Source organism: Lepisosteus oculatus, chromosome 11, assembly GCF_040954835.1.
Source record: "Lepisosteus oculatus isolate fLepOcu1 chromosome 11, fLepOcu1.hap2, whole genome shotgun sequence".
In the NCBI taxonomy this organism is placed as follows: Eukaryota; Metazoa; Chordata; class Actinopteri; order Semionotiformes; family Lepisosteidae; genus Lepisosteus; species Lepisosteus oculatus.
Genome location: NC_090706.1, coordinates 757518 through 773101, shown reverse-complemented (window position 1 = coordinate 773101; position 15584 = coordinate 757518). Strand labels below are relative to the sequence as shown.

At 56.3% G+C, this 15584-nt stretch overlaps 1 protein-coding gene across 3 annotated transcripts; it reads left to right on the top strand.

The window, feature by feature from the left end:
• The first annotated feature begins 1547 nt into the window (after positions 1 to 1547).
• On the top strand, positions 1548 to 14892 carry smap2 (small ArfGAP2). Of its 3 annotated transcripts, XM_069195396.1 has the most exons (11): positions 1554 to 1859; positions 2058 to 2207; positions 7314 to 7447; positions 7561 to 7646; positions 8108 to 8186; positions 8270 to 8338; positions 8603 to 8678; positions 9433 to 9548; positions 9873 to 10047; positions 10382 to 10695; positions 11298 to 11518. In XM_069195396.1, exons 2-11 carry the CDS (start codon positions 2105 to 2107, stop codon positions 11421 to 11423), a joined length of 1278 nt encoding a protein of 425 aa, XP_069051497.1. In that variant the 5' UTR covers positions 1554 to 1859; positions 2058 to 2104; the 3' UTR covers positions 11424 to 11518. The 3 variants fall into 3 exon arrangements, with proteins under 3 accessions (XP_069051496.1, XP_069051495.1, XP_069051497.1); XM_069195395.1 differs by lacking the exon at positions 10382 to 10695 and having other exon boundaries at positions 1548 to 1859; positions 2077 to 2207; positions 11298 to 14892; XM_069195394.1 differs by lacking the exon at positions 10382 to 10695 and having other exon boundaries at positions 1548 to 1859; positions 11298 to 14892.
• The last annotated feature ends 692 nt before the right edge of the window (positions 14893 to 15584 follow it).

Sequence of the window (15584 nt, the reverse complement as noted above, 5' to 3'; positions counted from 1 at the left end):
CCTCCTCCAGCTGTGGCGTCCAGTCGCGAGGTCCCGTGGCTGCTCCGGACATTCCCCATGGGGACCTCAACTATGTGTCCACCGCCTGTGCCAACAAACAGCACTCTGTCATGCCCGAGCAGCTGACCCCCCTCACCCAGCTCTCACAGGTGTCAAAGGTCACCGGTGTCCTGCTGCGTAATGAGCTGCTTCTGCCAGGTTTCACTTTGATCCTCAAAGGAGTCCATCACACACAAACAATAGGCAAGGAACTGTAGAGAACTTCCATTTCCAACCCACATGGACTCATCGGGCCAGAGCTTTCCCGGGCTCCTGTCGTGTTAGTTGGGCAAGAGAACACGTGACACCCCCTCCCTGGACGGGATACCAGCCCATCACACGGGTCACCCCCCAGCAGTGCTGGTCCCCGGTCCTACTGCTGGGAGGACTGGAGCAACCTCTCTCAAACACAACAGCAGGGTCTGCAGTGGGTAGCCAAGCCCACAGCCCGCCAGCTTGCCCAGAGACGTACCCACTGCGCTCCAATGCATCTGCCCACCACTCACGCCTTCAGAAATACTGGTACTGCACTGTCTGCGCGTCCATGTGGTACTAAGCCCTCCTTGAGGAAATAAGGCCTGTTGCACACAGTTATCGTTTCAATAGCTGTTCTGGGAGATACGATGGCCTGGGGTCAGCATTGCTGCCATACAGAACTGGGGCCCCGGGTTCAGTTCCCGGGGTGCTGTCTGCGTGGAGCTTGCATGCTCTCCCCACGTCTGAGTGAATTTCCTCCTGGTGCTCCAGTTTCCTCCCTCGGTCCACACACATACTGGTAGGTTCATTGGCTTCTGGGAAAGCCTTAGCCTGAACGTGTGTCTGGCGTCCCATCCCGGGTGTATCCTGCCTTGCACCCACTGCTTGCTTGGATAGGCTCCTGCAACCCTGAACTGGATAAAGTGGTTAGAAAATGGATGGATGTAAAAAGGTATTTTGCCACAAAATACATAAAACACGTATTTTTAAAAATCATTCCATAATGTTCTTCTCCGAGTTCAGTCCAGGGTCAATGGGCTTGTAAAGCACAGTAGCCCAACAGTACCCCTATAGGAGAGAGCTGGATCAAGCCTACTGGGGACTCCCCCTTCACCACCTGGATGACGCGACAGGAGCCGAAGTGCGCCAGTACACCATTATTAACATTATCACACAGCTGGGCTGGCTTTCAAATCACCCTTCATTTGGAAACTTAGTAATGTTCACACAGCAGCGACTTCGGCATCCTGGGAGGACCGATTACAAGCCTCCGGGTCAGGAAACAATCCCAGATGTGGTGGGTAATTCATCTAGACACTGCCCGAAACCTAGAAATAATTTTAAATAAATGTTCTTTCGCTATCTGCGTCAGCTAACGTAAATATCAACATCGGTGAAAAGAAACATGGTCTCTATGCAACACCGACTGCGGTCCGCGGTCTCGGGTCTCGGGCTTTATCAAAGACGTCACAACAAGGAAGTTCCACCCCTTCTGCAAGTCCCCTATCTGAGCCCCGGCAGGCCGGGGGCGGGGGACGGGAGCCCGCGAGTGTCAATCAGTGCGGAGAACCAGAAAGCGAGCGAAGAGGGGAAAGCCAGAAAGACGAGGAACGGGGGAAAAAAAAAGTCGAACGAGAAAAAAAAAGTATTTGCAGGCAGGTGGGGCGGGCGAGGAGCGGAAACAGGAAACTGTGCGACATGTATGATTGTAGCCGAGCGGGGCTGTCATCACCCGGAGGACTGCGGGGACGGGCGGTGTGAGTTGCCGGGGGCTGAGCACAGCGACTTGCAGCAGGAGCAGCGCAGCTCATTCATTAAAAAAAAATAATTCATTCTCATTACCAGTGAGTAGCCTGCTCGCCATTTTAATACAAGCAGCGAAGCATCTCCTCTCCGCCAGCAACGGGAACCTCAGCTGCGCTTTTTATGGGTTTTTTTTAAGTCGTCCTCAGCACTTCCCTGTTACTGTATTAAAAGAGGAAGGAAGCCATCTTTCGGTATTTGTTTCGTGTGCAGTGCCTTTCTTCTCTGTTTCCGCACAGGCAGCGAGCAGACGCACAGGAGGGTCTCTCCTGCACAGCGCCGGACCATGACGGGCAGATCGGTGAAGGATATCGACAGGTTTCACTCCGTGCTGACCAGCCTGCTCAGCCAGGAGAGCAACAAGTTCTGCGCCGACTGCCAGGCTAAAGGTGAGGCTGTGATGATGATGATGATGATGGTGTAATCGATGCGCTCTGCCGTACGTGGCGCTGAATTCAATATTTCTCTGGGGACGTCAGCTCGATGCAGGTCCGTGTCTCCCCGCTCCTCTGACTCAGATATTGATTACGGCCCTTCGCGTTTAAACCACATTAAAACTGCGGCTGTGACAATGTAGTGTGTGCAGCGCCTGGCACTTAACATGCAGTCTTCTGGATATTGCGGAGGGTCTGACAGTTGCGCGCTTCATTCGTCAGTTTTGGTGGGTATTTAACGCCAAAAGAGAATTGGCTGTAAAATAAAAGTTTCCCGAACAGCGTGCGTGTAGCTAACGATACTAGCCTGATACGCTGCTGGAGAGGTGTTTCAGACGAGAGGTCAGTCAGCCCCTCTAGCCCTGTTAATCAGTTAGAGGATCTCATCCAGCTGTGCCCTGCAGGAGGCCTGTGTATCGGCTGAAACAACATGGTCTGTTGTCTTGTTCTGTACTCCCACCCAGATGAGTGTCCTGTTCCAGTGGGTTTTTTGCTTGTCTTCTCCAGTTGGTTCTGAGGATTCTGGACTTTTACCAGGTTCTCTTACTGTCTTCTCCACTCAAGACTGAAGAGGTTCAGATCCTCTGGCCTGCCAGGGTGCTGTCATGACTTTTCTGTAACACAGGAAACACAGAGTGGCTTCATCATCTTACATTATACTGACTGTTTCTGAGCTCTGTGCTGTGGTCGGGGCCAGCGTGGGCTCTGTGCTGCTCTGTGGTTGTGGCCGGTATGGGCTCAGTGCTGCTCTCTGGTCGGGGCTCGTTCGGGCTCTGTGCTGTGATTGGGGCCGGTGTGGGCTCTGTGCTGCTCTGTGGTTGTGGCCGGTGTGGGCTCTGTGCTGTGCTGTGATCAGGGCCGTTGTGGGCTCTTTGCTACTCTGTGGTCGTGGCCGGTGTGGGCTCAGTGCTGCTCTCTGGTTGGGGCCGGTGTGGGCTCAGTGCTGCTCTGTGGTTGGGGCCGGTGTGGGCTCAGTGCTGCTCTGTGGTTGGGGCCGGTGTGGGCTCTGTGCTGCTCTGTGGTTGGGGCCGGTGTGGGCTCTGTGCTGTGGTTGGGGCCGGTGTGGGCTCTGTGCTGTGGTTGGGGCTGTGGGCTCTGTGCTGTGCTGTGATCAGGGCCGGTCTGGGCTCTGTGCTGTGCTGTGATCAGGGCCGGTCTGGGCTCTGTGCTGTGGTTATGGCCAGTGTGGGCTCTGTGCTGTGCTGTGATCAGGGCTCTGTGCTGGTCATTGTACAGGTCCTGGGTGTAAGGAAAGTGCTGTCTCAACTCAGCTGCCCTGGAGCTCTCAAATAATAATAATAACAACGTTAAAGAGAGTTCAGCTCCTGACAGAGCAGAATGTCTTGCAGCTCTTGTGATTTCGCAGTTAGTGAGAGAAGTGAGATGGACACAGCAGGAGAGGAGGCAGCAGAAGAGCTGCTTTTGCACAATTAGTGCGGTCTGGGAGGCTGGACAACATGGGGATGGGGGGTTCCAGCACGGACATGGCTTTGGCAACAAGCCAGGTCGTAGCTTGGAGAGTCTCCAGAACTCCAGAGGGAATCACGATCCTGTCTAGTGAACGTGACAGCAGAAAGCAAAACAAGTAAATAAGATTGAAGCTCGTGAGGTCAGGGGTGCTTGAAGCCTGTCCTGGGTCTCGTGGTGTTCTCTCCTCTCTGTGGGGACGATTTCAGTGCCCCTGCGATGCCTGCTGTTCTGGGCTCTGCACACAGCCTGGAGACTGGACAGTTTCTCCAGCTCAGCTCTCCGCTCAGAAAGCCCAGCCCCTCTCCGGTGCCCTGCACCCCTCTCTGCCCCGGGCTCAGAGGGCGCAGGGGTGTCTGTCAGCTCATCGGCCAGCGGCTCTCTGGTCTGGAGTCGGCTGCAGAAGCTCGGTCTCGTGTGCGATTCCTTGTGTTCGACCGGAGAGGGGGAGCAGGAGGGAGGCCGTGTGGGGACGCTGGGGGACGGATGCGGCGCTAGAACTCGCCAGACGCTCTCTTGGAGGCTCGGCCAGGAATAGCGAAGTGTGTCACAATACAACTACCGAATAATTGAACAGCCAAATGTCGCTCCGGCCGGTGAGGGGCCTATCGCCTGCAGCGGTCCTGCTGTGGGGTGGCCGGCTGTCTGCTCATCTCCGCAGCAGGGGCCCGTGGGTTCTCGCTGCAGGCTGGAAGGCTGATTTTCCTGAGGCGTGTGGGGGGGCGTACTCAGTGAGTCCAGGGCCCCACGCTCGGGGGGTCTGGCCAGGCGTCCTTATCTCTGTCTGCCAGAGCTGTCAGTGCTGCTAGTTTGGCAAGGGGTGGGCGCGGCGCTGTCCGTGGCTAAGGCGTGTGCGGCTCAGCCCAGGGGGTGTGTGCAGCGGGAGAGCTGCTGCACCCCTGCGTTCCCCCGTTATCGGGGCGGGGGTCCGATCTGCCAGTCTGCTCCCCGGGGACCCTGGCCTGCGATGCAGCTGCAGTCCGTTTTCAGGCCCTGCGGCGTGTCACCTCCTGCAGGACTCTGGTGCAGGACGGCCTCGGCCCCGGGCTCGAGAGGAAACGTTGCGTGTTTTTCTGAAACAACCACAAGAGAGTCGGGGGATAATTGCCCAAGATGATTACCACACTGTTGCCAGGAAGAGAATTTCGAAACCTTCTCTCGTTTTCTTAGTCTGGGGACTTGTCAGACACGGGACGGTGTGCATGCCAGCCGCGGACATGACTCTGTGCCACAGTTTCCCACGCCAGCACTGTGCGTGTTCTTCACCAGCGGTTCACACAGGATGCGTCAGGCCTCTGCCAGCTGAGCCTGTCAGGAGGACAGCCCCGCTGGGCACTGGACCGGTCAGTCTCCTCTCCAGGAGGACAGCCCCACTGGGCACTGGACCGGTCAGTCTCCTCTCCAGGAGGACAGCCCCACTGGGCACTGGACCGGTCGGTCTTCTCTCCAGGAGGGCAGCCCCACTGGGCACTGGACCACCGGTCTCCTCTCCAGGAGGACAGCCCCACTGGGCACTGCACCGGTCAGTCTCCTCTCCAGGAGGGCAGCCCCACTGGGCACTGGACCGGTCGGTCTCCTCTCCAGGAGGGCAGCCCCACTGGGCACTGGACCACCGGTCTCCTCTCCAGTAGGACAGCCCCAATGGGCACTGGACCGGTCAGTCTCCTCTCCAGGAGGGCAGCCCCACTGGGCACTGGACCAGTCAGTCTCCTCTCCAGGAAGGAGGAGAGTCTAATGAGACACGAGCTCTACTGCGCAGCAGGGTGCACTGGGGTTTTCAAACTGCATTCTGTTTATTATGAGCTGTTCGTGTTTTTTTGGAAGAGAGGAACTTAACTGCACGCGTGAGCAGGGTCTGAGTCAGAGCCGCTGCCCAGCACAGATCTGTAGGGCCAGGAGGAAGAAGATGGAGAGAGAAAGGAGCTCAAAGGACCAGAGCGAAGCGGAGAGGGAAGTCGAGAGTCACGGAGATGGTTCAGGTGGAGCCTGCGGTCCGTCAGAATAATCAAACTGCGCTCTGACGCATGAGCACATCGGAGGCTGGGTGTTTCCAGTTTTCCTGCTTCGTGTTCAGCATATGTGCGTGTACAGGCGTGTGAAGTAACAATAGCCCCTGGGGTAGTCGTGTTTCCCCGGTGCAGGGAGGGGACCAGGGGACTCGCCGGCTCGGCTGCACTCCTCCTCCACTCTCAGCCAGCTCTTCCTGCCCCGCCCTCTGGCTGAGGTCACCTCACAGGAAGTTATTACAGTGGCTGCCAGGTCCTGGTGGCAGACGTCGCTCGGTTCCCCTTTCCGTGCTGCGAGACTGCCGTGTCGCACTGCCAGGGAGCTGATGGGATTGCAGGCAGCTCGCAGGGCCTGTCTGGGACGAGCAGTGGTGGTGAGGCTGCTCTGGTCTAGAGCTGTGGGCAGTAAATGGAGGGCTTCCTGCAGCCGTGACAAGTGGCTTTATTCCCTGTCAAGGAAAAAACGCAGATTGACATTTTCCTATTTTATTGCACAGAAAGCTTGAGATCCTTGTTTTTCGGTTGTGCTGGCCCAGTTTTATCGTGGTTTCCCCTCTGTGTGAATGTAGTTCCTTTTTTCCTTTCGCACCAGGCCCTTTCAGGAGTTGGGCCTGGAAAGGCGCTACATCTGGGGGAGGAGGGCTTGTGCGCACGCTCGGCCTCGGGCTCCGCGAGGGGTGGGCTGCCGCGAGCACAAGCAGAATCCCCCTGCAGGAGCCCGGGAGCCAGGAAATGTCATTCGAAATGTAAGGGCCGGACGGCTTCATCAGCGAGGGCAGGGAAGTGGCTCCGCTGCCGTCCCTGATCAGAGGAGCGTTGCAGCAGCGCGGCGGAGTATCGCTGTTCCGGGTGTTCGGGCAAACGGGAGTCCTGCTGCAGAGGGCTGAAAAACTCTTGGGGATCTCCGTGTGTTTCCGGCACATACATCCGGCTGCTGCAGCTCGCGACGGTAAACCTCAGTGTGGAGACGGAGGCTCAGCGAGAGAGGGGAGAGACCAGACATCTGTGCCTCATGCTGATCTGGGGCAGCGTGTGCTGGCTGTTACAGGGCCTGTCAGAGACGCGCCCCAGGCACGCTGTGGAGCGGTTAGCGAGGGAGGAGCAGAGGTATGCCACATGGCACACGGTGGCACTAATGCAGACCGCCAGACACTCATGGGGTCTGTGGCTCCTCTGGACTTCCAGCTGCTGCTGAAGCGTGGTGGGGGATACAGCCTCTATTGCCAGCAGCTCTTCCCTCCTGCGGCAAGTGAGATTGTTTGATACAGAGTGCCCTCTAGTGGTCGCAGACGCACGTGTCTCCTGATGGCGGCACAGAAACGCATTCCCAGAAAACAGGACTAAATGGACAAGACTCCTTACTAAAAGTGAGTGTACTGACGTGCAGTGTCGTGGCGAGAGGGATCTTTCAAAGTCCCGCGTGTCTGTGAGACAGGATATCTTGCTTGATAGTAGAAAGGTTTTATCTGATGGTCCTCTGGCGTTCTCTCAGCTGGCTGCTTCCCAGATTGGTCCAGGTGCTGGCATGCAGAGGGCGGATCAGCATGTTCAGAACGCTAACCCTCCTCCTCCTCCCTCTCCTCTCCAGGACCACGATGGGCGTCTTGGAATCTTGGGATCTTCATCTGTATCCGCTGTGCAGGGATCCATCGGAACCTGGGGGTCCACATCTCTCGGGTCAAGTCCGTCAACCTGGACCAGTGGACGCAGGAGCAGATCCAGGTCAGAGGTCACCGCTGTGTTTTTAAGGGTCCGAGGGGCACTGGCCAAGCTGCGTGATCGATTGTGTTAATGAAGCGTGTGTGTCCGTGCCTCCCTGTCCCTCCCCTCTGCAGTGTATCCAGGAGATGGGGAATGCCAAGGCCAAGCAGCTGTACGAGGCCTTCCTCCCAGAGTGCTTCCAGCGCCCGGAAACAGACCAGTATCCTTCTCCTGCTGGGAACGTGGGCTCGGGGCGGGGGACTGGGTCAGCCCGTGTCCGTTCCAGAGTGCACTTGTCCAAAAACAGACAGGCCATTCAGCAGGCTCACTTGTACATTCATGCACACAGGCATGAGCACTGACCCCTGTACCTGGAGCGGGGCTGCTCTGTGGAGCCAGTACAGGTGCAGACCAGTGTGTTACTGTCTGTACAGGTGCGGACCAGTGTGTTACTGTCTGTACAGGTGCGGACCAGTGTGTTACTGTCTGTACAGGTGCGGACCAGTGGGTTACTGTCTGTACAGGTGCAGACCAGTGGGTTACTGTCTGTACAGGTGCGGACCAGTGGGTTACTGTCTGTACCTGGAGCAGGGCTGCTCTGTGGAGTCTGTGCAGGTGTGTTACACTCTGGATAGACATGGCTGTAATGTGTAGTTTTCCTCTTTAACTGTGGCTGCACAGAGCAGCCGAGGTCTTCATTCGGGACAAGTACGAGAAGAAGAGGTACATGGACAGGAGTATCGACATCCAAGCCTTCCGGGTGAGTGTGTGGCCGCTGCCCGGCGCCTGCAGGAGCTGTGGGGCAGCGTGTGTGAGCCCTCCTCTCTCTGCTCTGCCTTTCAGAGGGAGAAGAGCAGCGTCGGGGCGAAGGAGAAGAAGGCGGAGCCGGTGATCTTTGAGAAGGTGAAGCTGGTGAGTGGGCTCAGGGGGCTCAGGGGGCACAGGGAACTGAAGAGCAGGAGTGAGCCGTACTCCGGACCTGTCGGATCTGCTCTGAGATGGTTGCTCTGTGGGTGTGAATTGGCTGCAGTCGTGCCCTCCAGGTCTGCTCTCTGCAGCCTCACGGGGGAGCTGCGTGTCACTCAGCATTGCAAGGCTTGAGAGAGTCAAGTGCTGTATTGATCATATCGACTAATTGATGGGTCAACCTGAGTTCTGGTTTTCCTTGTTTTGCAGAAGAGGGATGAATCCCAGCAGCTCAAGACCAGCCCAACCAAACCAGCGCAGCCTGAAGTCGACCTCCTGGGTCTGGGTAAGAGAGCCCCTGTTCCCGTCTCTGGGAGAGTTCCCTCGGCTTCTGTCGCTTGCTTGGTGAAACGTGTGTGACGCTTCCTGTTCTTAAACAGGAGGCACCTCCTCACACAAAGGGCTTTGAGAGTCTGCAACAGCAAAAGCAACGCGAGCCAAATCGGCCCAATGGCTTCCTGTATCATTTGTTACCAGTCTTGTGTTCTAACACAGTGCCCTGTGTCGCTCCTTGTCGGGCTGCGCAGCCGGCCCTGTGTGTGATCCTTGTGCTCAGTGTCGGGCTGCGCTGCCGGCCCCGTGCGTGTTCCTGGTGCTCAGTGTCAGGCTGCGCAGCCGGCCCTGTGCGTGTTCCTGGTGCTCAGTGTCAGGCTGCGCAGCCGGCCCTGTGCGTGTTCCTGGTGCCCAGTGTTGCTCAGTGTCGGGCTTCGCAGCCGGCCCTGTGCGTGTTCCTGGTGCTCAGTGTCGGGCTGCGCAGCCGGCCCTGTGCGCGATCCTGGTGCTCAGTGTTGCTCAGTGTCGGGCTGCGCAACCGGCCCTGTGCGTGTTCCTGGTGCTCAGTGTCAGGCTGCGCAGCCGCCCTGTGTGTGTTCCTGGTGCTCAGTGTCAGGCTGCGCAGCCGGCCTTGTGCGTGTTCCTGGTGCTCAGTGTCAGGCTGCGCAGCTGGCCCTGTGCGCGATCCTGGTGCTCAGTGTTGCTCAGTGTCGGGCTGCACAAACCGTGCTCATTCCTGACACACCTGATGTGTTGCTTGCTTGCAGATGCCCCCAGTACCAACACTCCCGTTCCTAATGGGAAGCCTAGTCCTGAACTGGCCAGCAGTCTGGACTTCTTTGGGTCCATGACGACTCCAAGCTTGGATTCCAGCAAGACGACGGTAAGGGCGTCTCAGTTCATTTCCTTTCTTTCCGATTTGCTCTCTCTGGGGATGCTGTCGCTGCGCCGGCTCTCCCTGCCTGCCCCACCCCCCCACCCCTCCTGTCCCTCCAGCCTGCAGCAGCAACACATCGGTCTGGTCTGCAGTGGCTGAAAGTGCCTGTGGGCAGGAGTTACATGCTGTTGGTGTGCAGACGTAGTCCCAGCCTCTGCTTTAGCATAGCACGCTTCAGAAGGCGGAGGAGGAAAGGTACACTGCCCAGAGGGGCCATTTCCGTGATGCAGTCTGAGCCCAGGCCTGAATTCTCCCCTCTGACGTCCACAGCCGGTCTCCAGCTCCATGCCCACGGGCAGCAACACCAGCTCTGTGTCTGAGAACCTCAGTCTCTTCACCGACCAGGGCCAAAGGCCAGAGGACTCTGGGAAGAAGATGTCCAAGGACTCCATTCTGTCTCTCTACGGCCCTCAGACTCCGCAGATGACACACATGGCAGCACAAGGTAAACCTGCGCTCTTCCTGAGCTCACGGCTGGGGTCCGGGGAGCCTGGGCTCTCAGAATAGGAGAGGAGGGGGGAGAGGGATTGCAGAATGGGAGTCACAAAAGCAGACACCAAGGCTTCACAGATGAGGGGGCAGCTCGTACACTTGATGCTCAGAACGGTGGGGATAAACTCCAGCTCTTTAAATCGCCTAGGCTTCTCGAACCTCGAACCGAAGCCAGCTTGTCCAGTGTGTTTGTGAAATAAAGCCACAGGGAGCTGACTGGCGGGACAGTGCTGCTCGGTTCAGAAAGAAATGGCCAGGAGACTCACGCGGCGATGTCGTTCTGTCAGTCCCCCCAGGAGGAATGTACATGGCGCCTGCTCAGATGGGCTATGCCCCAGCGGGGTACGGCCAGTACCAGGCCCTGGCCGCAGCAGGGGGCATGATGGGAGGGATGCTGGCACCACAGATGGGCATGGTGCCCCAGCCCGGCGCCCCGGGCATGCTGCCCCAGATGGCGATGCCCCCGACAGCGGCGTACATGGGGGGCCTGCAGAGCGTGGTGATGGGGTCCCCCGGCGGCCTGGTGGGGGGGGTGGCGGCAGTCCCGCCGCCCGTCTACGGAGCCCAGCAGGCGCAGCAGCTGCAGTGGAACCTCGCACAGGTGGGCAGACCGCGCCTCTCCCTGCGTCCCGCTGACCGCTGGAAAGCTCGTCGACCCCTTGCAGGTTCTCTAGGCTGGAGTTCTCCAGTTCTGGTGAAGTACGCTGGAATACATACATCGCTCGGGGCTCGGGGCTCGGGGCTCGGGGCTCGGGGCTCGGGGCTCGGGGCTCGGGGCTCGGGGCTCGGGGCTCGGGGCTCGGGGCTCGGGGCTCGGGGCTCGGGGCTCGGGGCTCGGGGCTCGGGGCTGTAGGTTTGCAGGTTCGGATCCTCAGATGTTGCTGTTGGATGCTCGAGCCAGGAGCTGATCCAGTAGTCACCCCAGCTGTGCTGGTCTTCTCAGTTGACCTGTCTGCTGAAATCAAGTGTTAAAAAGGTGTTTATCCCTTTAATGTCTTTGACTCCAGGTGCACAGATTCAGGTTCTGCTGTGAAATGAGCTCTGCGTGGTGGTGGGGATACAGGCGGGGTGCGGGGTGCAGGGTGCAGGGTGCAGGGTGCGGGGTGCACTTCGGACGAGAGCGAACATGCTGAGGCGGCTTCCTGTTTGCGCTTCCTGAAGGTCCGTCCGGACTAACCGTGCCTCGCGGTCCTTGTCCCTCAGATGACCCAGCAGATGGCGGGCATGAACTTTTACGGCGCGAACGGGATGATGGGATACGGCCAGCCCATGGGCGGCGGAGCGGCGCAGGGCGGAGGTCACGTGCTGGGCGCCCACGTGTGGAAATGATCGCGGCTGGCTCACGGGACCAGGAGGAGGAAGAGGAGGAGGAGGAGGAGAGGTGTGGGGGCTGGGGGTGGCCACAGCAGCCTGGGGAGGGAGGGGCCGAGAGGGGCACACTTCAGCGACAGACGGTATCGGACGTTGGAAAAGAGGAGAGGGTAGAGAGAGGGGCCAAAGCATCCCCCCCGAATCCCTGCCTTTTTCCCAGTCGTCCTGCGGATCTCTGGATCCCTCCTCGGAAAGACAGGCTCTGTGTGCGCTCCTCCCCGCCCGCTGTGTGCTCTCCCGGAGTCCGGCTGCGGGCCTCAGGAGACAGAGGCGGGGAATGTCATGGCGGGGCCTGGCAGACCATCCCGGACTTGATTGTTCCAGTGGCCACGGGCAACGCCTCTGTCTCTGTCTCCGGGGTTTAACCTTCGACCTTTGACATCACGAGGATCGATGCCCTGCGCTGCGGCTGTTGTCGGGACCGTGGCTGGGTGACACAACACGAATCGCAACAACGATGGATTCACTCTCCTGGAAGGAACAGTAACCTGGTTCCCGCTTCTCAGGCTGAAGATTAGCCGGCGCTCCACGGAAAATCCCGACTCCCCCGGTGCAGAGTAATCTGATCCGTGTCCCACGTTTTCCCACCTGCAGCTTCCTGTGTAAGTAAAAAAAAAGTGCTGATACCTTAACTGCACTGGTTACTTAAACTTCCCTACAAAGCTCTGTATTTTTTCAATCCACGCTGCTTTGTATCAGGTACAGTAAATACAGTATTTACACAAGCCCACATGGCATGGAGTTCGATCAGAGCTTTGTCACTGCAAGGTGACAGGAACACTGTAAAACCTGGAGGGGATCAGACTGCTCTGCACTGGGAGTCTTGCTGATAACACTGTAAAACCTGGAGGGGATCAGACAGATATGCAGTAGGAGTCTGATCTTTTCCCTGTGTGGGATAATTGGTTTTAAAGCTGCTGTAGTTAGTTTTAAATTCACTTTGCCTTCATCATGATGCTGTTCTTGAGCACCTGTCTAAATGTACTAATGAAGAATGTAGATGATCTTTTGTATTTCTGGTTGACGAACAGTAGACCGTCAGTGCAGAGGGGGGAGCCCTTAGGCTCGTGGATTGTGGAGAAAATCCGTCCTCCTCTGGCACCGCTCATTCTTTCATTCTCCGTGGACACGTCTGTCACAAGGCACATCTCGGCTGCATGCAGGAAGGTCACAGGGCCCAGCCGGAGCTGGAAGCAGGTGTGCAGGTGTACAGGCGAGTGCTCCATCACAGCGCGTTTCACTGGGGCTCTGCGGCCTGCTCGGCTGGGGCCGGGGGCGTGGGAGGGTACTGAGCGACTACAACGCAAGCAGAACATTGTATTTCCTGTCTTTGAAGGCTTACTGTATATCTGACGACTTCTAGATGAAACCAGACTTTTTTGTTTGTGTTTGAATAATGGATTTTAAATGAACCTGTCTTGCCCTCTGAATAGGCCCTCTAAATGAGAGATCTGACATTACAATACCAGTCATTGGAAACCAAAGACTTGACAGTAGCCTTAAATCCTGCCGGACTGCGATTCTGAAGCCCATCAGCTGATCCCCTCGGCCTCCTGGCAGAAGTGGGCATCACTGACCGCCGCTTGACTTCCTGACGTCCTGGGATTCTGGGCATTAAAGTTTTTTAGAGATATTTGCGTATTGATAATGTGCTTGAAATACATTTGTTCAAACCTAAGGAAGAATTTCAGAGGCTCTTATTTTTGCGGACTAGGCAGGGTGCTTGTGACCCGAGTGTGACTAGCAGAGACAATCAGTAGCTCGTCCTGGGAAGCAGCCGGAGGCCGTCGTGCTCAGATGGTAGCGTAGGAGAGTGGGAGAGTCTTTCTTCTGTGCACTGATCGATAGAGACGGTGATTCTGACACAGGAAGAAGGTCATTTTGGGAGCAGGATTGCTGCTGCTTTTGTCAGTGGGCTCCTCGGGCCTTCCTGTTTTGGGGTTGGATGTAGAGGGTGTGGTGGGGTACCCTGCCTTGCTCTGGCGAGAGAAGAGCCCTCCCACCCTGTCTGTCCGGCAGGAGCCCAGAGGGTTGACCCAGTACACAGGCCCGGCCCAGTCTAAGGCCTCAGTGTGCTGCGCTCAGCGCTCGGGGCTCGTCTCCTCCCAGGACTCCTCACTGGGAGGCTGTGGGTTCGAGCCCCAGCTGTTGCGTCTCCCAGGTCACCGCGCCCAGCCATCTGCGTGACGCATGAATAATGACTGTAAGGATAGAAGTGGCGAGGTGAGGGGTGGTATCGGAGCCTCGGAGCTGTGCTCAGACACACCTCCACACAGCTGCAGGCGAGCGCGGGTTTGCTCAGTTCTCTCAATGAAGTGCGGGAGCGGAAGGAGTGTGGAGTTGCCGGAGGGTGGGAGGGATAGGTCCGGAACAGCTTCGAGGCTGTTCTCGGTCGCTAACCCCCCTCCCCTGCCCCCCAGACCACCTGGAAAAGGACCAAGAAGCACCCCGTGTCTGTGTGGCAGGGAGGGGTGCAGTAGAATGCACAGGCGCTCCAGTCCCCTGTGTGGTGTGTATCGCTTTGCTGCACATAGCAGAAGTCTTCTTCAGGGTTTTGTGTTTTTGGCTCTCGCTGTCTGAGCTCAATAGCAGGAGAGTCTTATTACAGATCCAAGAGGATTTACAACTCAGTGTTTTCCTTCCTGGCCATTTGAATGTACAACTAAATGAAGTCCAGAATGTCTGTTTCTTGCACTTTTGTAGCAGCGTGACTACCTGGGATCCCCAGCACATGGCTGTGGCGGGAGTGGGGCAGGTGTGGCTCTGTGTTGGCAGGGCCGGGGGGTGGGGAATCCCTCACCGGGTCAGTTGGGTGAACCCATTTGTCCTTAGGAAAAGTCTTGGTAGTGTAGTAAACATTCATGCGTCATCCTTAATTTTCATTTAACTTCTGTGTGTTCAGAAATAGGTTGTATAATGTGGGAATCAGATTGCAGTTCCCTTGTGACACTCTTTTTATGGATTAAACTGTGTGAAATTTCAGCTGTGACTGTGTGTAAAATGTTGAAAGCTTTTTTTTATTATTATTATTATTATTATTTGTGCTATATTGTAAGATTTGCAACTTTTCTTTACTCGCAGGTTTTGAGGTCCAGTTCACATCTGTTACAAAAAAACATTACCAGGTTTGCACAAAAGTGCCATTTGCACATTCTGTACTACTTTTTTGTCTTTGTGGTAGGAAATTAAGATTTCAGAGATTTCACCTTAGATGGCCTTTGAATTTGAGATGCTATTCTGCACCCACATCGTGCTGTAATTATCAGACACCTCTAGCCTACAAGTACGAGTCATTTGGTGAGAGAATTGCAGCCAGTGTCCCATTGCCCCTGCTTTCACAATGCTTTATATTCCAATTATTATCATAGTATTCTGAATAAAGATATAAAGAGAAAAAATAGATCTTTTAATAAATGAAATTTTCGTATGTGTGAAGTTTGAGTTTGTTCCTACTTTTGCTATTGTGTCTGTGGGTCCACATTTTGAGACCACACCCATGGTCTTGCTCAGCTAGACAAACTGATGTTTAAGTGCTCTTACATGAGTGTAGATTAGCAGAACCGAGGGGCTTTTCTCAAACTTAATGGGTTAACCTTCAAGGGTGAACAGAGGTGTGAATTCCACAGGAGAGGGAAGGGCAGCCATTCAGAAAGTCAGTAACACCGACGCATAGCTGTCGGTATGATGAAATGGACCTGGTTAGACCTGGGGGTGTTCGTCAGGTACTCCTCCTGTGTGGGGTTCCCTCTGCACGCGTGCAGTGAAGAGAGGGGGAGGAGTCAGGAGCTCCTCTGTGGGGTCGCTGTGCACACGTGCAGTGAAGAGAGGGGGTGGAGTCAGGAGCTCCTCTGTGGGGTCGCTGTGCACACGTGCAGTGAAGAGAGGGGGTGGAGTCAGGAGCTCCTCTGTGGGGTCGCTGTGCACACGTGCAGTGAAGAGAGGGGGAGGAGTCAGAGCATAGATGAGACGCTCATCTGTTTTGGCCACTGTATCGTGGGTAGCTTGTGCTCAATACAACAGAGGTCCAGGAACCTTCTTCTCCCTCCTTCCTTCCTCATCATTCCTTTTACTTTTCTGACAACTTTTTTCCCAGCTGTTTTTATTTATCTGGATATTCTT

Coding starts and splice junctions, on each gene's coding strand:
- smap2 (XM_069195395.1), top strand. CDS start 2,105: ATGACGGGCAGATCGGTGAAGGATATCGACAGGTTTCACTCCGTGCTG. Junction 8,679..9,432: donor AGTCGACCTCCTGGGTCTGG/GTAAGAGAGCCC, acceptor GCTTGCTTGCAG/ATGCCCCCAGTACCAACACT. Junction 9,549..9,872: donor TGGATTCCAGCAAGACGACG/GTAAGGGCGTCT, acceptor TGACGTCCACAG/CCGGTCTCCAGCTCCATGCC.